The 24,618-nt window shown below is 43.6% G+C and overlaps 1 protein-coding gene across 2 annotated transcripts in view; it reads right to left on the bottom strand.

Annotated features, from left to right (window-relative positions):
- Nucleotides 1-24,618, bottom strand: part of LOC125087019 (protoheme IX farnesyltransferase, mitochondrial) — a 131,913-nt gene that overhangs the window by 85,728 nt on the left and 21,567 nt on the right. For both annotated transcript variants that reach the window (XM_047706842.1, XM_047706843.1), the window contains exon 4: nt 15,296-15,420. In XM_047706842.1, the coding sequence (XP_047562798.1) occupies nt 15,296-15,420 (125 nt within the window). The remainder of the gene's footprint in view (nt 1-15,295; nt 15,421-24,618) is intronic.

Here is a 24,618-nt window from a genome sequence, read left to right on the forward strand (position 1 = left end):
CAAATTAAGAATTCTGCGGTCAATTATGATTTAGATTCCAGCTTGACGGGAATGATGAAAGTAAGGGTGAAAAGCAGCATGACAATGAAAATAAGGATGACATGTTTAAATTGATTGGATTTTTCTTCTTGCAAAAAAGAGCAGTGAAATTAATTGGCTGTCTAATTCAAGTTGACTCTGTTGTTGTTGTTAAAGTTCATGTGGATTTTTTAAAACAATGCTTGGAAAATAGTAAAAATATTTAGGGTTATCGCACTTCATGTGCGTATAGGCATTTGCAGGGAAAGAAATAGGGCAATGAGGGGCAGGATGATTAAGAAACATGGACGACTATTCAAATACTTCAGCTGAGAAATGTACGGATATGGAATGGCACGAAATGTAAATGAACTTTAGGATCTGGTCTTTTAATTTGACAGCTGTTTGGCAACTGCGCGATGGAAAGCTGACCTCAGACAACTGCAAATAAATGAGAGACGATTGAGCCAAAGAATTTCACATGGAATGATACAATATACATTGTGGTAACTCCTCACAGGGGAATAGATAAATGCAGGCTGGGATTTTTATTGTCTTTGAAGGTACTGATATGCAATGGACTTAAATTTCACAAAGGGCCGTGTGTTACTCTATTACAATTAATGGCACTTTCGGAAACATAACGCCCGCCATCGGTGGAGAAATCATTGTAAACACAATTTGAGATTTCCAGGTGTTTCTAGAAGCAATTTTTACTTGACCTTCCTCGCCTTTACCTTTTGGACGCTAAAGCTGTACCACCTGCTCCCCTCCCCCCCTTTTTAATTTAAAAATAATGAGCTCCTTCATGGTACCGCTCGAGAAGCCACACATGGCCAAGAAAGCCAGCAGCTTAATCCTCAAAGTACAATTCAGCACCCACAGCTTCATTCTAAGTTAGCTACTGAGATATTCTGCGCCTTGCTTTTCTCAGCGTGGTGAAAATGAGGAGAGAAAACCACGTTTTCGTTATTTCAAATCATTAAAAATTCTGTTCTCAGAAGATAGATCTTTTTTTAAAAATTTGGGTTAGACGATACTATATAAATTATATATCCTATTTCAATGGCTTGAGTGTGTATATTTGGGGGAGGAATGGGGGGTGTCCTCTAGGCAAATTTTGTCATTGTTGAGCCAACATTTAACACTTAAAACTCAGGAAATTTCACATGAAAATCCAAGTGTCCAGCTTGTCCTGGGGAAGCAAAGGTTCCAGCAACACAGGGCCTGCGCTGATCTGGACCAATCACACGGCAGCTCCCTTGCTGTGCCCACGCTCCAATTCAAGACCACCACGCAGCCCTAAAACAGGTGAGGAAGAGAGCCGAGAGCATGTGTCTTTGAAAATGGAAAAAGTCACTGTGGGGACTAAAAGGAGTTCCTTGTGACCAGGGAATGGCTTCAGAAAAAAAAAAAATCTTGTTTCTAAGGCTTCCCTATAATCACTTTCCAGCAAGATGCTTCCTGCAAACGCAATTACAGCCCTAGAAACTCAGTAGCCTAAGGCAGGTGGGAGGGGAGAGGCCCGGCTAGATCCCTAGATCTGTGCCCAGGGAACTCCCTCCCCACGCAGGAAACCGTAGACAGGAAGAACGAAGTGAGCAACGAGGGCCATGCACAGGTCTCTAGGCTGGTCTTCCAGCCAGCATCAAACCTGACCCTTCCTCCCCGTCTGGAGAGGTCAGGTATCCCCTCTGGGTGTCACAGTGCACACCATTTACCATAGTTATAACTGGACACGCATCTGTGTGATTTTTTTTTTTTTTTTTTTTTTTTAAAGATTTTTATTTATTTATTTGACAGAGAGAGATCACAAGTAGACAGAGAGGCAGGCAGAGAGAGAGACAGAGAGGGAAGCAGGCTTCCCGCCGAGCAGAGAGCCCGATGCGGGACTCGATCCCAGGACCCTGAGATCATGACCTGAGCCGAAGGCAGCAGCTTAACCCACTGAGCCACCCAGGCGCCCCTCTGTGTGATTTTTTTGACTGATGCCTATTTCTCCCACCAAACAACGGGCAACAGTCATGACTCACGGATTCGTTCCTTCATACGCTGGACTCCTACTGTGCTTCAGACCATTTCCTAGGCATAACATTCTAGGGGACCAACAATGGATAAACCCAGGTCTCTGCTCTCGAGGTGCTGACATTCTAGGAAATAGACAACAACCAGAAAGAATATGCCAGAAGAGAGGGACGGGAGAAGAGAGGGGAAGGAGCAGGCAGAGGGCACAGGGACTGCCAAGATGGTGCGGTGGGAGAGTTCTCGAGGCTGGGCGCTGGCAAGGAAGCAGGCCCCGCTGGTGCAGGGAGAGCAGCGTGCCAGACGGAAACAAGCAGAGGCCGAGGCCGAAGCACCCACAAGTAAGGACGTGGGTTTTATTCTACGCTCACCCATCTGCACTCCTGTGCCACAACCTTCATTCCACTTCAGTATCTCTATTTTCCCACCACAGAAAACACCACTGCGGCCCCAGAGGGCCCATCCTCTAGACTATCCTTCATTCTGCGCCGCTTCCCCTGACCCCCACTTGTTCACGCTCCTCTGTCTGCCAATCAGCCGCTTTCTGGGGCAGCCCTCCACACGCCTGTTGTCTCCATCCCCCGCAAAATCGGCTGGGATCCACGAAGGGCTCCACTCATCTCCGCCTGGATACACTGGGAGAGAGCACAGCAAACCCGGAGCCTGGCCCTCAAATCCAAGCTGAATGATTATTTCCTTGCCAAGACTCACTCCTTCTCCTGATTCCCTGTCTCATGGGATGCATTCCACCCATGTCCGACATCGCCTCCTCCTGTCCTCTGCTCACTGGGACAGACACCCGATCAACGAGTGGCCCCTTTTGACTCTGGGTCTCTCCTGATGGTGCCCCTCGGGCTCTCAGGGTCTTACCCACTTTGTTATCTGAAGCGGGCTCTCCTCCGGCTTGGTTTACACAATGCCTAAACCGATTTGGAGCAGAGCCGATTCCCCCACCGTCATTCTTCATTTGATAAATGTTTATTAATATATAGCAATAATAATTAACATTAACTGCGTGCTTACTAAGGACCAGATCCTTCTCTAAGAACTCAGTGTTATCATTTCGTCACCAACCTCATCTGTCAGGCCAGATTAAGTCAACTGTCCAAAGTCACAGGGCGAATAAGGGGCAGACACAGACCCTGCCTTGAGGGTGTCCTGGACCGCCAGTCCTTACTGGACTCCATCCGAGCAGCTCCCTGCGCCCGCTGAGCTTATAATGGATCACCCGATGTCCACCTGAAACTGTGCAAAGCATGACAAAAGGAAGCTGCGTGGTCAGGGGGTCAGCAAGTCTGTGAGGACCCTGATACGGTTGTACTGTTTTTACTTTTTTTTTTTTTCCCCAGTTCAAATATTTATTGAGCACCTTCACATGCAAGGCACTGTGGGACAGCTGAGATCAATGCTTGCAGTTGGAAACAGGATCTGTTTTTACTTTCTACATAGTCCTGTACCTGCCTTATATGTTCTTAATATATTTATTGTGCAACTCTTTTTTTTTTTTAAGATTTTATTTATTCATTCAACAGAGAGAGAGAGAGAGGGGAGCAGCAGGCAGAGGGAGATGGATCAGCAGACTCCTGGCTGAGCAAGGAGCCCCATGTGGGGCTTGATCCCTGGACCCCAGGATCATGACCTGAGCGGAAGGCAGACGCTTAACTGACTGAACCACCCAGGTGCCCCCATTGCCCAACTCTTGCTGTTCTATGTAAAAAAAACACAAGGGAAGCGACGTATCTGTGTGCCCAGCACAGTGCCTGGCACATACCAGGTGCTAAGGAAACGCTTGTTGTTTGGATGACATTTTAGCAGAGATCCAGGCAGACTCTGTGATCTAAGGTGTGGGCAGTGGAAGGAGGAGAGGATGGGGAAGAAACAGGCCACGCAGAATGTGTGGTCAACATTAGGACAGTCTTCTCTATCCTTAGAGTAACAGAAAGCCATGGGTTGTGTTATGTCCTTATTAACGCCTACCAATGGCCGCCCAATACCTAAGTATTGGTAAGTCTGGATGCATAGCAAGGCATGCGAGGCCCTTTATGACATGCCCCTAACTTCTTTAGCCAAATCTCTGGTAGTATCACCAGCACCGTGGGCTTTATGTTTCTGCTACACTGTAAAGTATACAGGTGCCCAAATGGTCTCCTACTCATACAATCTCACATCCGCTGGGTCTTTCCTCATGATGTTCTCTCTGCCTGGAAAGTTCTCCTCTCACACATCCCTACCTGACAAACACCCACGTAACCTTCCTTCTGAGACTCTGGTGCCTTCTCTGTGAAGCCTTCCTGACCTCCACAGGTAGAAATGAGCATACCCTATGCCCTCCTCTGGACGTTGAACCACCTGTTTCTACTGCAGAACCAACATATTTAATTGTTTTATTGTACTTACCTGTATGTCCGTCTTGCTCTACTAGCTGGGAGCTGCATCAGGGCAAGGACAGATCTTTCCATCACTAGCAAAAGTCATCAATAAACGTGTGAGGGTCTTTCCGCAAATAACTTTGAGGAAAAGGACGACCGCATAGCATCAGCACTTTCTGCCACTTTAATGACGTCTTGTTTTCTGGTCCCAGGCGTATCGAACTTTCTTTCCAACAGGCAGGTAAACGATTTCAACAGCTTCCCCTGCCTCAGTGATTTCAACCTGAGCTACACAGAATAAACAAAATTCTGTACAAGTGAGAACTCGTCCAGTCACATTTTCCTGTCTTTCAAAGGCCACGTCTTCAAGCCTGAATGTTCAACAAGTACTTATGAAAAGGGACTTTTTTTTTTTAGTATAACCTCACTTTACTTACCCTAGAGATATTTGCAACAGCCGAGTATCTTCCTGCTGAAAGACTTATCGACCTTTGCCCTTCTTGCAAAAAAACACGTTGGACCTTGAATCAGGGGGCTGCCTAACCTGGGACAGGTTAACTGTGTGTTTCTTTAAATAACCTCTTCTGCCACTCACTTGATCCTTCACTCAAGAGAGTGAAAATCGTGGCGGGAATCCAGGCTCGGCATCTTCTGTATTTTTACAAGGTCTAAGAATCTGGCCTTTAGGTATCCTTATGGTTTAATCCCAATTAGCTTCAGTTAAGAGAGGACAAGGGTAACTTCAGGGGATGGACCCTTACGCACGGAGCTTTAGCAAGCCGCCCGCGGAAATGACACGCAGCTCTGGTTAACCCTTGTCACTTGGTCTGTCTCGCCACAGCAGTGTGAACAACAGCACGTTCTAGACCATCCACCGTACGTGTGCCAAAAGCAATACCAGAATGGCGTTACTCAGATACATTACCAGATTTTTATTTCAGTGTTAGTTTTCTTTCTTACAAGCTAGCAGGTAAATGTCTTCTAGTCCAAAAGGAACCTCAGTTGGAATTAAAACTAAACCTGTACGTTATCTTAATATTTTAAGGTTGCACCATAAATTTTAAGGCATAAGGACACTCTAGATTACAAGTATACATAAATCTTATTAACTACCAAATTTTCCCTTTTGTTTCATCCTATCTCTACATTCCATCATTCAGATCCTTTAGAATTTCTTTTTCCCTCCGTGATCATTGCTTCTGGGAGAAATCTGGCATAGGATCTGAAGGAAATGACACAGTGAAATTTTCCTTAAGATTAATCACACAGGTAAGTAATGTCCCCTTCTTGCCAAACAATATTTTCTAAAACTTCTTAGAAAATCAGTAAGACAGAACTGGGTGGTCATGAAAATGTGAATTTTTAGAACTTACTTAACCACTTACACACAACTTTTCAAGGTCTAATCGCTCACCTGAAGCAGTTTGGGGCCGGAAATAGCAACACAAAGAATTCCCCAAAGCTGGTCTGGGTTAAAGAGCATGGGGAGAAGAATCTGCTTCACTGTCCGTCCCAGAAACCCCGAGTCCTATTCCTGCTCCTTTCAAGTGTCCGGGAGCTCAGCAGGGAATTCAGAACCATCAAAGGTCTCTAACTCTACAGTATGAATATCAAGGCATCAAAATTTATCAGGTATTAAACCTTAAAAGCAGTTTGTCAGGAAGGTAAGGGGAGTGCGTATGAGATAAGGTAACGTACAAGTCTCCAGGGGACCGGCCACACAGTCGGCTTTGAATCCATGTCAGCAGCCCTCAGTCAGCGGGGAGTCCCCCTAATCTAGAGAATGGGGTGGGGGGCAGTCTGCAGTTCGCAGCAGGAAACAGGCTACTGGGATTCAGATGAACGGACTATTGGGAAAGGCAAAACAGTACTGAAGACAGACGAAAGAAAGAAAGAAAGAAAGAAAGAAAGAAAGAAAGAAAGAAAGAAAGATGCCTGGGTGACTCAGTCGGTTGGGTGTCTGCCTTCTGTTTGGGTCGTGATCCCAGGGTTCTGAGATCAAGTCCCTCATCGGGCTCCCTGCTCGGTGGGGAGTCTGCGTCTCCCTCTCTCTCTGCCTCTACCTGCCACTCGTGCTCATGTTTTCTCTGACAAATAAATATTTAGAAAGAGAGAGAGAAAGAAAGGAAGGAAGAAAGAAAACAAAAAAGAAAAAAGAGAGAGGTCACGTGGGAAGAAACTCAGCTTGATTTCGTGTTGGAACAACATGGAGACATCCAGGAAGGGGGCAAGTCTCCAAGTCCCCCAAACCAGGTCTAATCACAACACACTACCAAGAGACACAAGCCAAGAATCATAACTCCAAAAATCCCAATTGGTATTATTTCCATTACGTCTCAGTTAAACATTGCTGATTCGTGAACCATTTCTACCAGCACTTCTTCAATTTACCAGAACTGACTACACCATTCCACAGCACCTGCGAAATGGGAGCCGCACTTTCAAATGCGAAGTATTTGAAATACAGGTAAATACACACTCGAAAGAACTGTGTGTGTATATTCATGAGCACACACACATAATACAGTTTGCAGCAGAACTCAAGTCTCTCTCAGTCCACTTGGGAAACACATCTTCCCCTCCCATTCTCTGCCTTGAGACCCTCACTGCAGACAGCGGATGGATAGTCGGATTCTGACAGCGTGGGGGATACAGGCTAGACACAGACCACACGTTCACATTAATAGTATTGAGAACAACGTTAATTGAGCACTTAGCTTTCCGAAGGCCAAGTGCTCTAACTCTTCCACTAGGATGATGGATGGCTGTACTACCAGGTCACTAAGACACATTCCTCTTTAGCACTTGGTAGCAAGGATGTCCGCAGTCAGCCTGGTAGAAGGAAGGGGAATAACCCGATTCTGAAGTGGTGCCTAGACCAGGGCATTTCAACTGGGAGGACGCGGTGAACCTGGAAGTCCACCACGGCCCACGGGTTCTGCTCCCAATTTGACCATTTTCAGACGCGTGATCAGCGGCATCACGAAGCCTCACTGTATTCCTCTGCGACACCGGAATAAATGCCACCTCACGGAGATGCCATAAGAAGCGAAATAAATAAGATGAATTAGATAACGGCCCGCTAATGTGGCGTATAAATGACAAAATACTATCTACAAACACATGTTCACATCATCGTCCTCTCTGCGTCTGCTGGCAAAACTGCACCTAGAGTTATTTTGGATCTGGACACCAGTGCCAGCCAGACTCACTCTACTTAGACGGATCATTCCAGGGAAGGGAATCAAATGCAATTCAGGAACTATTTGGGGTTATATAAATTCAGGAAAAGAGACTCCGCATTTAAAATGCGTTTTCTTTTGGACATTGTTCAGTAATGCTGATCACTTGCCTTATATGAAAAACATATTTCGTGGGAGACTCTTTCCCACGTGTTATTCAAAGACTCTAGACAGATCTGATCTAGTGCAGTAGCTAATTTGAAGCATCTGAGTAAGCCACAAGGCACAGACTTCAGAGACCACCGAACTAATGCGAGTTGTCCATCGGTGAAAACATCAAAGCCAAACAAATCACAACATTCGGAGGAAAAGTGTATTTCTCATACTGATTTTTCTTAACATAGGATGTTCTATGAATCGCATCACCGGTGTTTGCTAACATCAGTCTTAGTCTCCTAGAACACGCCACGGAGTTTAATAACCACGTTTGTTCAACGGGGAAGATGAAAGTCAATTCCTATCGCTCAAGGCAGACTGCACAGTCAAAACAAAAGAGACATCACAGAAAGGGAGAATGGAGAAAGACGCATTAGATATTAATCTCACATTCACTGGGAAAACAGAAAAATCTTTATCTGTTTTTCCTTTCAGAGTTTAAAAGGCTGTGAATTTTCTGTGGCCCTACCCACCCTATAATTCAGAGCTTTTTATCCAAAGCCCTTCCTTTTTACCTTATTTCAGCCATGAAAAGTCTCTCAACTACTGTCAGTATCAAACAAAGAGACACGTCTCTTCCTGACCTTGCTTCATTCACACCTCTTGATCTCCTTCATTTCCTTTCATAAAAACTCTTCAACATTCCCAGAGACACTAGATCCTAGAGATAACATACCCTTATCAGCTTTACTTTCTAATTATAACCTACCTCGCAGATCTGAAAGTCTACTTAGGTTTTGTGCCTTTCTTGTAATTTTCTCCAAAATAAAGTCCCTGAGAACATCAGTGGTTCTTACAGCTAAGTCTAGGGTATGAATTCATTCATCGTTTATTTGATCTTACAAAAAAGCCGTTGGTGGAGGGGGTGGGAATCCTATGAACCCAGACTTAAGGAGATGAGCTGGTGTAAAATGCTTAGAACGTTACTTGGCATATGGCAAGTGCAAAGTGTTAGCTGCGATTGTGGTTATGATGAACACATCTTGCTACTCTCCCCTGCTTCCCCCATCCATATTGCTTTATTCCCAACATGCCTCCCTTGGGAATTTCACCCTACTGGCCTGCTATATGCTTGTGGGGATGAAGTGCTGGGTATACAGCATAAATAAGTCACAATCATTGGTCTCAACGTTGAGAGTTCTCCAGGAAAGAGATATAGATGAAGAATTACACAGTGAGGTCACAGGTGCCTATTAACCGTGGTTAGAGAGCAAGAGCTTCAAAGTGCCATGACATGGAGAAGACACACGGAGCTTTCCCAGAGACGGGAACCGTGAGCAACAGGCTGGGGCTCTAAGGACACGGACTCTGACTCCACGTGGGGAGGACACTGCCAATGGTCAGGCTGCCCACCTAGGGAACCAGCTGTCTGGCCATCAGGGATAACCATGCAAGCAGTACCTGCTGGGGGTACTGTAGAAATGAAACAGATCAGACCCAAAGGAAATCGCCAACATTCTTAAACGACTTACAGAGGAACAGCGGAGGAAAAGAGTCTTTAAGCTCCCTTTTCTGTGTGCTCACGCAGCTCCACAGTTCCGCCCAGCAGTGGATCCTGCCTGTGACTAGGGAAATGCTGAAGGAGAGGTGGGCCTTGAGGCCTGGCCTGTAGCGAGGACACCCCCACTTGTCCAGTCCGCACATGCAGGAGGACGAAAGCCAGAACCCAAGGCCAGACCTTTGAGAACAAAGTTGCTTTTACCACCTCTCGTTTCGAGTGAAAGATTGAAGGCACAGGTAGGCTATGAACAGAGCCCCTATAATTTCTTGTCCAAACTGGAACAGTGGAGGGGAAAGGGGGGCATTATTAGTAACTGTGCCAGGAACCCAAGCATAAACCAGGACATATGGTCGCCGCAGCTATCAGTGGGTAGTTACACACAAATGTGAGCCGGAGAAGGCCTGAGGCAGAAGTTGGAGCCAGGATCTTGGGTAAAGACCTAAGAGTGAAATCAAAAGGAGAAATCAGTGGTTCTCAATCAGAGGCAACATTGGTCCCCAGGGAACATTTGGCAACGTCTGAAGACATGTTCACTTGTCACAACTCAGGGGTGTGCTGCTCATACCAGCCAGTGGGTAAAAACCAGGGATGCCAGGCGACAGTCCCCGAGGCACAGGACAGCCCCTCACAACAAAGTCGGCCAACCCACGCTGGCAAGAGCGCCAAGGCTGAGAATCCCTATGTGAAAAATGAAAAGCTCTGCCGGCACAAACATACGAAAAGTCTGCACTTCAGATGAAAACTGGAGAACAGATCCAGACCTACCCAACAAAGAGTTAATAATCCGATCGGCACACATCAGAGGGTACCGGGGAACACAAATGGCCGACAGACATTAAAACTCCCCCCACCCCCCCCAAAACAACTCTACCTCCTAAGTCATCAGAACAACTTGAACTGAAAAGATGCACCTAAGGTTCCCTACAAACCTGGCCCAGACCTCCTAACTTGCAGGGTCAGCGATAAGCCCTTCACACGTGCCATCTGGAAGCATACAGTGATTTAAAACCAAGCACACGCACAAAGAGAAGACCTTCCAGGAAGGAATTTCTCTGCACTTGCAATACATATCTTGTCTGATTTTAACTTTTTAACTTTTTTTTTTTTTTAAAGATCTCTTCAGAGAGAGAGAGAGAGAGAGTGGGGACAGAGGGAGGGTGAGTGAGACTCTCAAGCAGACTCCCAATGCTGAGTGCAGAGCCCAACGTGGGGCTCGATCTCACGACCCTGAGATCACGACCTGAGCCGCCAATCGAGAATCGAACACTTAACTGACTGAACCACCCACGTGCCCCTTACCTGTTTATTTTAAAAGCCACATATCTTTTAACACAAGACTTTAGTTAAGGACACATTCAAATATTGAGCTATGAGAATTTTGGCTCAGCATTATTTATGTGGGCAAAAACGTAGAAATCCCTAAAACATCAAATAAGGAGAGACTGATTAAACAAATCACTATATACCTATATACAATCATGTTACAGCGAATATTGACATTGGAAAATGTTTATGATACATTATTTAAAGGAGAAGACATATAGAAGCTATATGTATTATACACATAAATCATTTCTGTGAGAAATTAATAAATATGTAGAGATTGTTTGTGTCAAAAAAAAAAAAAAAGCCTACAATAAAAAAATGAAAATTTAACAAGTGAGTCTATCTGGCAGGGGGATATAAGCACCACAAAGCCAGAGGTATGCACTTGTCCTCTGCTCTAACTCTGAAATGCAGAGCAGTGCCTGGTACAAGGGAAATAAAGGGAAATAAAATAAAGAATGTTATTGTTATTTTTGCTTATTTATATTTTTTCACTAACCTGCAATGGAAACATTATTTGTGTAACACATTTCTTTAAATGTTGCTTTTAAAAAGAATAATTCAGGGGCGTCTGGGTGTCTTAATGGGTTACGCGGCTGCCTTTGTCTTCAATAATGAGTCTGGGTCCTGGGATCGAGCCCTGCGTTAGGCCCCCAGCTCAGCGGGGAGTCTGCTTCTTCCTCTCCCTCTGTGTGTTAATAATTTATTTGTTTATATTAATTTGTTAATACTTATTATTAACAAATAAATATTAACAAATAAATTTTAAAAAAGAACAATAATTCAAAGGCAAAACAGAATGTTTTGCAAATAGAAATATCAGTAATGCCACCTGCCTCACAGGGTAGTAAGGTTTAAGTAATAATTTCTGTAAATATGCTTCGTAAGCTCTAAAACACTGTACGAATGTCAACAATTTGTTACTTTGTTAAGACCCTCCATTCCAAGTGAAATCAGTCCCATATATGTTTTGGGTGCCAGCCCTCACCTCATCCATGTCTCTTCTACTACCTCGTCCTCTGAAAACACTCAGAGGTGAGTGCGGAGGCTTCGGAAGCCCGAAGCTGTGACAACAGATTGAGAAAGTGGGTGCGCGTCCATCAGGAGGAACAGCAGGTCACCAATGAAATGGGCCCTGCAGAAATGTATTTATTGACATCCACTCCTAACCTCTAAAACAGAAAAATCATCTCCATGTAACGTAAGTAAAATAATCGCAAATACAGTTTATTATAACAATATCTACTATGTCCGATACTCAATTATGCTGAAAATTTTCCGACAAGTCTTATCTTTTTCAATTTTTTTGAATTCATTCCACTTGAATTTACTCAGCTTTTCACTGTGAGTCGCTTGTTTCTTAGATTTGATCAGTCCAAGCCATTTATCACATTTTATCTTTCAGTTGCTAAATTTTATGGATGGCTTTCATCCTTTGAAGGCACACATGCTTTCAGGCCTCGCTATGATTTCAAATGAGGCATGCGTATATATTACAAAACATGAATGTAATTCCTTCTTACATTTTAGTGTTAGTGGTTTCCATATACATGCATATATATACATATATATATATATACATACACACACACATATACATATTTATACACTACACTAGTCATTATTTCATAAATCAGAAGCTGAAGCTCCTTTTCTTCCCCTAAAACAAATGTAGGAATTGTTTCCCAGAGCTTTATTTTTCCTACTTTCACAGAGAGATCACAGAAGTAGGGTCCAAAGAAGCAGCACTCAGAGCTAAGAAGAGCTAAAAGAAGTATTAAAAAAAAAACAAGAAATGTTATCCGAATCCTTTTATAAATGCAGACAGAAAGAAATTTTTTTTCCCATAGAACTCAGAAGCTGAAACACTTTTATCCATACCAACCACATATAGGCATTTTTTAAGTTGGATGTCAGCTCCCTAAAAAAATGGGAAGCTCTTGCCTTCACCAACTACTATTTCTTTATCTAACTGCTATTCAAAACCCAATTAAAGGTTTGCTGTCCAGTGCTCTTTGTTTTGCTTATACTAATTAAAGGCCCTAATGAAAATGTTCTTGCCTTCCTTTAATTTTATGTAACTGCTTCATAATACTAGAACTAAAATCCTTCCAACAAAATTGAGAAAATACTGTAATTTGGGAAGGTTACTGATACCATAATAACAGTGGGATTCAACAATGACGGTGATCATTAAGATGTTTAAGTATTGTGATGTTTCCAAAGGGAACTGGAGCCCAGGGCGAGTGGAAGGAGGCACCCAAGTGAGGTACCCGAGAAGATGAAGAAGATGAAGAAGAAGATGAAGAAGTTAAGGGCCCATGTGACTGAAGACGCCTGGGGAGGACGAGCGACTGTGGAGGAGGACATAACGTAGAAGTGTTCCAGAGGAAGAAAGAACAGGAGAGCTGCGTGAGCGCAGGACGGGGGGAGGGAGCCAGCCTAAGAAGGAAATGCTAACAGAAGAGGTAGACAATGTGATTTGTCGGTTCCAGAAAGAATCCCATCCCGTAGTCTGGTTCTTCTCAGCAGTTTGAGACGGACACACCCTAGGTCACCCTAAGTCAGCAAATACACTTCCTACTGATGATAAAACAAAGCAGCCAAATGCATTTAAACTGTATTTTTTAAAAAGATTTTATTTATTTATTTGACAGACGGAGATCCCAAGTAGGCAGAGCAGCAGGCAGAGAGAGGGGCGGAAGCAGGCTCCCCGCTGAGCAGAGAGCCCGATGTGGGCCTCGATCCCAGGACCCTGAGACCATGAACCAAGTTGAAGGCAGAGGCTTAACCCACTGAGCTGCCCAGGCGCCCCTAAACTTTTAAAATTTCTAACACCTTAGCTTATGTTCAGTTTCTGGAAATTTCTGTCTAAATGTAATTCATTCCATGTTTTTCTCTGTAGATATTTTTTTGCTAGTGACAGACTTTTTTTCCATGCTAAAATCTTGAACTACCTTTTTTTTAAAGGGTGGGGTATGGGAGGGGGAGGGCAGCAAACTCAAGGCAACTCTGTATTATTATTTTTTTTTTTCTTTAAATTTTTTATTTTTTAATTACGACTCTGTATTATTTTTTGTACTGTTTGGGGATTTCTGAACCATTTGGTGCTTATGAGTTAGTTGCTGCTATTTTTCTAAATGTCTGTAATTTTACTTTAAATTTGTATTTAAATCTATTTAATTTAAGCAGGAGACAGCAGTTAATATCTCAAGGGTAAGTACAGCTCTTCAACAGAAAAAAGGGGCCTGAAAGCTAAAATGTGTTTCTGGCTTACTCTTATGACCTAAATTTATAACTAAATAAAAGTAGTAATTTTAAAAATGTTTTGAAAAATAGACCCGAAATAGCAACACAAATCCACTTTGCTTGTATTGCTTTCTATTCAAAATTTCATTAAAAACATGTTCACTGTGAAGCCAGGATTCTTCCCTTGGCCAAGCAACAAGGGAGGGGAGCAGAAGGAAGAACGGCTTGGAAGCACTGCACCGTGGTTTACGAGCTGGGATGGTACATTTGGAGTGTGGCAGGATGGGTTGGATCTCCCTGTAAGACTGTCTGGACATTAAAAATAGAAACAAAAACGGTAACAAAAAAAATAAACCTTATTTGAAATAGATGGATCCCTCCCCGAACAGCTGATAATACACTGTGAAAGCAGAATGATCCGAGGAATCATCAAATTAAAATTCTCACATTTTACAGAATACCAAATGATATCATCTGCTCGGCCACGCTGTTTTCCTGCTCATAAGCTGAATTCCTGTTTTAAAACTGGGCCAACTCCTCCTGGGTGTTCTGGTGATGGAAAAGACTTTCCCTAAGTTTTAGCCAAGACTTCTTCACTCTGGTATCCGATGACAAAGGATACGTGGGGGCACACACCACAGTGACCAGGCTTGGGGGGTAGGGAAGAACTAATTTATAGAAAATTATTTTGATGTGTAAAATAAAAGGGGGACAAAAGGATGCATTAAAAATAATATGCTCATTAATTTTTTAATATATCCTGTGATTCTATACTCCACTTTTACTGAATATTGAATTACTGATTTTTTAAAAAGCTGGATATCCTTGTTTAAAATACATTGTTGGGGCACCTGTGTGGCACAGTCGACTGAGCGTCCGACTCTTGGTTTCGGCTCAGGTCATGATCTCAGAGTCGTTCGATCAAACTCTGTATCGGGCTCCACGCTCAGCGGGAAGTCTGCTTGGGATTCTCTCTCTCCCTCTGCCCGCCCCCTACCCCGAAAGAAATAAATCAATCTTAAAAAAAAAAGTACACTCTTGTGTATGTAAACAAGTGCTAACAAATCAAACCAAAGAAAGAAGAACACAGAAAATGATAAGCTCAGGGGAATGTGCCGGAAACGGATGAGAACAGAAAGTCAGGCGGCTCTGAAATGCTTCTAACCCAGGGACTCCCGTCAGTTGAAGCAAATACACGACTGCTCTCTCCCCTAAAAACATTCACTTTAAGAGATGAGACAGATCAGCTCTGTCCCCCAGAGACCTCTCCAGGAGATGCAGTGTCCCAAGTTCCTGGAACCTCTCCATTTGCGCATGTGGTTTGGAGAAGTCTTTTTTAAAAAAATGTGATAATATTACCGTCTAGGAAAAAGCAATAATATCACGATCAAGCTGAAAAGTGACCCACTGACCTGATTGATGGAGTTGGCAGCACAGGACGCAAGGCCTGTGCCCAGAGAAGTAAGCAGGAAGCAGGACCAGTCAAAAGGTCCTGGGGCCAGCGCAAATCCGGCTGAAGTGGTGCTGACGACCAGAGCTGCAAGACAGAAACAGAGCAGACATCTCATCACCAAAGCCCGCTCCAGACCATAAATGCCAAAAACCAAGCCCTCTTCCTTACAAGCCAATCCATTTCAGCAGTGACACAGACTACAGGCTAATCCTCTATCATTATAAACAATTTAAAAATTTTTTTCTGATTATCAAAAATTTTCATGATTATCATATTCATGATAGAAAAGTGCTAATTTTCCTTTAGTGCCATTATACTCAAGAGTAAAAAAAAAAGTTCCAGATCCAATCATTCACTTATTCATTCAACAAACATTTACTGAATACTGAATTTGTCATCAGTACTGTGCTGGGCATCAGGCAGTTTATGGGATAAAGGTATGTAACGGCTCCTTCCTGCTCTCAGGCACTTTGTTTGACGGGGAGATGACAGTCATACATCAGTAATTCTAATACAGGGCAGCATATAGTAAGTGTCCCAATTCTGTGACAATTCCAGACCATCTGAGCAGAGGCTCACCTGTAAAAGAAGTAGTTCTGGGGTCCAGATTACGGTTAGATGATGAACAGAGGGAGATGATAATCCTACAGCCACCAGTGAGAACAGAGAGACAGAAGCAAAGCCATGTAATTCAGGCATCCGTCAACGCTGCTCCCTCCCTGAGGGCCTGGTCCTTCTTTCCCGGGGGGGTTTACAGAAGCTGACGGACCCAGAAAGTATCTAGGGGTGGTACGATACAGGGCTGTAGAAATTCACTGGGAAAAGATCACCAGTGGTGGGCTGACTGGAGAAGACTTCAAGAAGATGGCACTGAAGCTGGACCTGCAGGAGGGGAGGTAAGAAAAGGAGGAGAATGGTAGGATGGTTGGACATCAAGGGTGTTTGGACAGTTCCAAGAACAGGCACGGGGGCAAGAGAGACCAGTGTCAGGAGTCTAAAGTAATCTGACGCCATCAGCCAGGATTTCAGACCAAACACGTAGGAAGCACTACTGAGTCCCTCATCTCTTGCCCTGCTCCCGTTGACTGTGAGTACTGTCGGTTTCAAACCCACCTCTACTGCCACCATCAGGCCCACTGACTCACAGCCTGGAGTGGTTCTGCCCCGGGGGACCTTCCGGAATGTCTGGAGACATACTTGGTCGTCACACTGGAGGTGGGCAGACACTGACCGGGGACAACTCTGACATCCTCTGGCACAAAGGACAGACCCCCACAACAAAGAATTCTCTGGCTCAAAATGTCAATAGGGCTAAGGCTGAGAAACATGTCATCTAGCCCAAGCTATTATTTTGTCTGGACAACGGCAAGAGCTTGCCCCTAAGTGGTCTCCTTGCTTCCACCTTGCCCCTCTCTCCCAAATAATATTTAATTTTTTAGATTTCGTTTATCTATTTGTCAGAGAGAGAGACAGCACAAGCAGGGGGAGCGGCAGGCAGAGGCAGAGGGAGAAGCAGACTCCCTGCTGAGCAGGGAGCCTGACACGGGGCTTGATCCCAGGACCCTGGGACCATGACCTGAGCCAAAGGCAGACACTTAGCAGACTGAACCACCCACGCATTCACCAAGTGATATTTTAAAAAATATAAGCCAATCATATCACTCTGCTTCGAAAGTCCTTGACACTACACCTGGACTAAAAGGCAAACTCTTTCTTCTGCAGCGTGGATGCATCTTGTACCTCTCTCTAGTCTATGCACTGTTCTCTACTGGGAGGGCCTTCTGCTCTATAAGCAGGCCAGGCTTTCTTGTCTGTGGGTTCCTGCCCCCTTCCATAGCCTTCAGATCTTATCTCAAATAGGACTTCTTTTTTTCTTTTGAGAGAGAGAGTGAGCACAGGAGTGGGGGGTGGGGGGATGGGCGTAGGGGAGCGAGACAAGGGTGCAGACAGGGAGAGGTAGAGGGAGAGGGAGAAACCCAAGCAGGCTCCACGTTCAGCACCAAGCCTGAAGTGGGGCTTGATCTCACACCCCTGAGATCAGGACCTGAGCCGAAATCAAGAGTCGGACGTTTAACCGACTGAGCCACCCAGGCGCCCCTCAAATAGGACTTCTTAGGGAGGCCCTCCCCAGATACTCCTTCGGGCAGGAGCAGACTGCGTGGTTCACCACTAGATTTTCAGGGCTACCGTTATGCTAGGTCCAAAGGAAGGAGTTGGGTAGGAAAAGGGGTGGCTGCCAGACAGCAGAGCCTCAAGCTGGGTAGTTTGCATGTCGTCTGGTTGGCAGGAGAGTCACTGCCAGCCCAAGGCAAGGATGTGCCCTATCCCTGGAAGGTCAGCCTAGAAGCAGTGGACACTGGAGAAACAACTGGAAAGGCTTTACCCTTAACCCCCTAACTACAGGTAGTAAAAGGGGACTCAAATAGATATAAGGGATACTCTGATCGGGTCACTTATTAGGACTTGGTAACTGCGAGCAGGAGAAAGACAAAACAAAATAACCACCAAAAAGGAGGAAAGGTAAAGTGCCGCACCCCAGGTGACCTGGAGAAGAAGTGTGACATTAACAGAAAGAAGTCCGTCCAGGGAAAGGTGACGGAGCTGGACGGTCTTAGGAAAATGTGCTGCTTTTGAAGAACCAGAGGATATCCATGTAAAAATGTACAGCAATCGGACGGAAGATGAAACTGGAGGTCAGGAAAGGGACCGGGGAGTCAGGAGAGAGAGCAAGGCTCTTGAGTCACTTGCCCAGAGACCATGGCTGGGCCCGAGGGAACAGACGAGATCAATCAATGGAGTGCAGTGGAAAGAAGTGTATAAAAAAAGTGTATAAAAATATAAGAAGTGTATAAAAACGTCAGGGTGCCTGGCTGGCTCGGCTGGTTCAGTGTCTGACTCTTGATTTCCATTCAGGCTCTGATCTCAGGGTCGTGAGACTGAGTCCCCGTCGGGCTCCGTGCTCACTGGGGAGTCTGCTTGAGTTTCTTTCCTTCTGCCCTTCCCCAGCTTGTGTGCTCTCTCTAATAAATAATGAAAATCTTTTTTTAAAAACGTCACAACCTCACAGATGGGGGAAAAGGAAACAGTGTCAGACACAAAGAACGTCATGAGACACGAACCAGGAGGAAGAGGTGCAGTGGAGGGACCAAGGCCACCACTGCTAACATTAACAAGAAATGGTCGGGAAACTGGCAGCTCCACTCAATGGTCAGGAATTGGTTGGCACGCCCTTCTATCTAGTCTCAGCAGCAGCACACAGAAACTCTCTGTTGTTTTACCATATGGACAAGCCCCTAAGGCCTAGACAGGGCACAGGTTTCTTGGCATTTCTGTATTTCTTTGATGGGGCTCAATGACAAGGCGCAAAGGTGACTTGGGTACATGTGTGTAGATGGTCACCTGAACGTGTCCTTTGGCCAACAGGTCCCTCCTTTAACGACATCGTCCCCAAATGTGGTGTGCATCCACATCTCCTGGGAGATCTCCCTCCAGCACAGAGCACAGAGGCACCGTGTAAAGCAGGTAGCAGGAAAAGTACAGGAACGAGCACGTGGTTTTGGATAAAAGGTTCCAGAGAGACAAGCGGAAGATTAGGAGCTGAAGGCAAACAGGAGAAAAGAGGCTGGCCTGGGCCAGAAAGCGTGCACTGCTCTGGTCCACGTATAGTACCACGAGCAGAAGTACAGTAATTTCACCCAAGTACAGACTAGAGGACAGCCACATGGAGCCTTGCACCCAGAAGAAAATACTACGTGACCCCAGGCTCGCACACAGCCGCCGCAGGCGCAAGGAAAGGACATTTCACCCGCGTGTGACGGGGAAAGAATGACCCCTCACTTCATGGCCCACTGAGCCATCCCTGTATCTATGTAATGATTCCTAAGGAAAGCACCTATTTCAGAGCAAACAAAACTCCTTTCAGAATACGCAGAACAGCTCCCCTCTGGGAAGAGGCTTTTTCAATCTTTATAGATAGAAGCCATCACCAGTCACCAAGCCTCGTGGACAGGTCGGTGTCCCAGAATGAGTCATCTTGCTTTCTGCGCAACTCAAGAGCTCTCCAGAGAGATCAGGCAACTCCTCACATGTCACCATGTGTGGTGACAAGCCAGGACTGGAAGAAAAGTCTGTTAACACCCAGGCTACTTCTCAACTGAACCACCAGGAAGACAGGTTGATGGTATCCCTGGCAGAACCGGAAGGAAAGGAGAAAGCAGGGCTTTCCCTCTCAAAATGAACTAAGTAAATCGTTTCCACCCATGGAGCCAATCAGTTGAAATAATTCCTTTTTTTCTTCTTTTTTTTTTTACCTTTTTTTACTTATTTATTTGAGAGAGTGAGAGGGAGAGTGCAGCAGGGAAGGGCAAAGCAGAAGGAGAGAGAGCATCTCAAGCAGATTCCCAGCTAAGCACAGAGCCCGATGTGGGGCTCGATCTCACGACCCTGAGATCCTGACTTGAGCTGAGATCATGGGTCAGACGCTTCACCGACTGAGCCGCCCGGGTCCCCTAAAATAATGCCTGACTCTATGTTAAAGCCTTGAACTTAAACCCAAAGTGGACTATTTATAAACAACTATGGTAGTTAAAAGAGCACAGAAAATGCAAAGTAACGTTTTCAGTATGTAATTAGTAAATTCCAGAGTCCCCGAAATAACTTTAGCTATCTCTCAATTCCACATCCACATTTTGTACTGTGTTTTATAAACAATTAAGAAGAAAGAGCTAATTCCACTGTAGTGGATATGACCATATCTCATAATCACTAAACTGTCAAAAATAAAAATGCTGTGAGAAGAACGTTCACTTTGTTAAGAATCAGAAAGGGAGTGTAGCTACGTGAAAATAAAACTATTAATTCAGAGGAGAAAGTATCTTGTTTTTCTTTTTATTTGCCCCAGAGTTTGACTGAGGAATGAACGATACAGAAAGCACATCAGATTTTGACTAATGGGTCAACTCCTAAGTTGAAAAGAGACAGAAGGTGGTTTGCCAAAAAACTGATAGAGGGAAAGGACTGTTTTAGTAAGACCTAACAATGACGTAGTTTACAAAATAGAAAGACTGCCTTATTTAAAATTGCACACATTGTAATGTCCACGAAAAACTGAGTGGGATTATTATTATAATTATTATTATTGAGGAGGAAATCTGCATTTTGTAACACGTTTCTTAAAAAACATCAAACTCTAACAAAGAATGCATTTATACTTACTTCATCAAGGCAATTAATTTAAAGAAAGAGGAAGGCAGAAAGGATTGATAAACTGAATAAGTAAAATTGACCAAAGCAATATTCTCACACAACTGTAATTAAAGTTTTCATTGATTTCCTGGGATTCATTATGTGGAATCATTCTGCAACACCAGGATCTCATTAAAAGTGAGTGTAATATATTCTTTCATTAATAACACTTGAAATTATATTTTATTTGGTAATCTCATATTCTGTCCCTTTACATGTAAACATAAAATCAATGCTCCCAATGAGGCGTGACCCATCCAACAGAAGCCCAGAGCGGGGCACTAGACGGCAAGCCTTGGGATGGCTCTGGAAGGAAGTCAAGGAGGAACCCTGCCCCACCACCATTCCTGCCAGTGAACCAACCACAAGCACCCCATGCAAAGACCTCTGGCAGTGGCTTAGGATATAGGTAGTTCTGACTATTCTGCCCAAGCTCAGCTCAGCGGCAACCCCACCCATCTCTTCCGAACCACAAGGCCTGTCCTAGGACCCAACAGGGCCTCCTTCTTCCAGAGCCTATCATTCACGGGGTCGACAAATATGTTCTCTTGTCTGCCTGCCTTCTCCAGAGAGAAGTTCTTACTTATGTTCTGTATAACATATATTTATTCTGACACAGTCACGAGTACACCTGTCCCACCAGGCTGGAAGAAAGCAAAAACCCCTGATGGAAACTGCCTAGGAGTTCTGCCAGAAGGCTCTGGCACAGGATGTTACGTGGTTATAGCAAGGAGCTAACTTGAAGAATAATACAACCTTAAATTAAGGTCAAAGGGAACTTTGGGTAACTGGCATTAATCTCTGTCCTGATCTCAGAACCCCAGGACTACCTATCAGATGGATGCTATCTCCAAATCTGGGGATGGGAAGTTATTCCCCCGTTCTGTACAGAAGAGCTCTAGCTGTTGGACAGTTCTCTTCAGACCAAGTCAAATCTGCTTCCTTGAAAAATACCTCCCTGTCGTTTCGTTTCTCTCTCCTTGAGCGACACCGAAGGATCCCTCTCTCAGCACAATCTTTCAATCACCCAAATGCAATGATCCCACCATCTTGGTTTCCCCAAGCTAAGTGTCCCTAGGAACCAACAACCCTTGACTTCTGCACTCCTGTCCACGCCATGTGACACATTTAAGAGACACACTTGTGTTTCATGGTAGTAAAATCACTCAGCACAATGTCCAGCAAGTTAGGACTTAGTGAGTGGCGCTCTTAGTAATTCTCAAAATGTGGTTTCTAGAATTCTAGGTGAAATATGTCTCTGGCCACTAAACTTAGACTTCAAAGCGGTGCCTTAAGGAACTTCTAGAGACAACAAAGCATTGCCTACAAGCTCTGTGTGCCTCTATGTTGTGAGCCCGGTTACTTCTCTGTGGCTCTAGGGGAGTGACTGGAGACCAGTCCTTTCATCAATGTGGATTAAAAACGATAATGGTAAAAAACAAAACTTATGTTTGTGAAGCACTTTACAGTGCCAAACTGCTTGTATTTAAACCTCGGAAACATGGCACTTCCAAAAAAAAAAAAAAAAGAAAAGAAAAGAAAGAAAGAAAAGGAGGGTGTGGGTTACTCAGGGACATGGGAAGAAACGATGAGAACTTTCACTTTAATTATTTTAAAACACACTTTATGAACACAGTGCATTGGTATAAGAGCATATGAATTTCATTTACAAATAACTTCATTTTTCTGCCATACCTGACATTTATACACAATAGTATACACATTATAAATATACGTACGTGCACGACAGAAAAAAAGAAAAAAGAAAAGAGAAGAGAAATGGAAAGGAATGAAAAAGAAAAAGAAAAAAAGAATGAAAGGAGGAAGAGAATGAGAGAGAGGGAGGGAGGGAGGGAGGAAGGAAGGAAGGTATTTTTTTAAAGGCTCAATTCTCTAAGAACTACTGTTCTCTGAGCATAAGCATAATGAAGGCATTTTATTTCCCAAGATCATTAGTTAAAAATAACTACAAGGATGGTATTAGAAAATTGGTCAGCTACAAACTGATTTTATCTCTGTCTTTTAAAATCTCACTTTTTTTTTTTTTTTTAAAGCATGGGCTCCTAAAGAATTAAGTGAAAAACAAAATTCCAATAAATCAATTTGGATAATTATCAACTCTGGTAAAAGATTTAGTCAAAAGATTAAAACCCCCAGCTAAATGAGAGTTTGAGATTCTCTATAGATTTCAAATTATCCTTGTGATCTATTATATCTCATTATCCCTGAAAGCAGATACCGTGCAACACTGGGATCCAAATCCTACAAACCTGAGACATATTCTCTGTAAACTTCTTGCACGTAACAAAGCTGACAAGAACAGGCAGTTAATGAACCTGTACGTGGATTTGCTCCTGTGTGTGTCCAAGCAATGGAATCAGTTTTGTTAGCTGGTCCCAAGGTTCAAAAGGATGTAACTTAATTAAGAGGCAGGAATTAAGTCTTTTCTGATTTTAAAATGAGCATGTAGTTTTTACTTAATAGCTGTAGTGAAGATTTCCTCCTCTCTCTTCATTTCTATTTACAGCTTAAGCTTCAAATGGTTCAATGTCTAATGTAAATGAGTTTTTTAGGCTTCCTGTCTTGGCAGCCTCAGCGAACCTCTTGACACAGTGCTCTCACCAACCCACATATCAAAGAAGGTGGTAATTCTTCTGCTTACTGCTAAATTCAGATGAAAAGTCAGGGGATGAGAGACACGGTATTCTTTTGCCCAGCCACATTAAAGGGTATCAATCAGGGGTAACTGATTACAAACCATAACCACTTCTGGTTAAAAGATAAGACTTTTTGTAGAAATTTTTAATAACACAGCTGCGAAGGTTAAGAACTTACGGGGCCTTCCTGTTTCCCTCTGTCTTTCTTCCCATTTAGTTAACAACCAAAGCTGATCCAAAAAATCCTAGGACCAAATTAAAACTCATACTTCAAATTGATTGGGCAATACTGTTACCAAAATGAAACATTTACGTGTGTTCCCCAAGGCAATTCACCAGGAAGCATTTGGTTTGCATTTCTAGTCAGCATTCAGAAAAGGGAAATGAAATATCTATCAGGTCTGTTTAAATAAATACATAAATAAAACCTGTTTATATCTAAGTTAATAATGCAACACTGAATGAGATCCCACGACTGTTCTTTGAATTAGTTTTTCCTTGAACCCTCTAAGCTTTTCTACTCTGTCATCCTATGTTGGGGTTTCCCCCCCTTTTGAATAAAGAACTATTTCTTCTTACTATACTTAATAAACAACACTTTACAGTGTTTGTGATTAATTGGAAAACTTTTCCATATAACAGATGCATATTAAACTTTTAAGAAGTGAAACCATGTCTTTTGAAATATGAGTTTGGCAAGAAGGAATGGTTAGTTGAGCTTTTTCTCAGTTTCACCTCAATACTGTTGAAGTGTCACTAACCAGACAACAGCTGTTTTATGATAAACCTTTCAAATAAAGAATTAAGATTACTGCTCATTTAAAGTACCATTTGGATTTTGACAGGATTTAGTGTTTAATCCACATTTGAATGTTTTTTTTTTTTTTTGCTACACACGTAGCAGGGCAATAAAATGGGCTTGCTTGCTTGTTCACTTTGTATCGGGACCCAAATGCAGAGACATACCTCTATTAATGCATCGTGATCGTCTTTTGCATGGAAAATTTTCGTTTACCCCTAGTGATTTAGTTATGCAATTATGCCGGCTACGTCATTATTCTAGGCGTTCAAGACAACTTTTTAGCATAAAGACTCTTTTAGAAATAGTTTTTTTTTTTTAAGATTTTATTTATTTATTTGACAGAGATCACAAGTAGGCAGAGGCAGACAGAGAGAGAGAGAGGAAGGGAAGCAGGCTCCCTGCTGAGCAGAGAGCCCAATGCGGGGCTCGATTCCAGGACCCTGAGACCATGACCTGAGCCGAAGGCAGAGGCTTAACCCACTGAGCCACCCAGGCGCCCACAGAAATACTTTTAAGATAATCAACAAATGGAAGAATTCTCTTAATGACGTGGCTGTCCCTTTAAGGGAAACTGACTTT

Source organism: Lutra lutra, chromosome 16 (genome assembly GCF_902655055.1).
Source record: "Lutra lutra chromosome 16, mLutLut1.2, whole genome shotgun sequence".
Taxonomy (NCBI): Eukaryota; Metazoa; Chordata; class Mammalia; order Carnivora; family Mustelidae; genus Lutra; species Lutra lutra.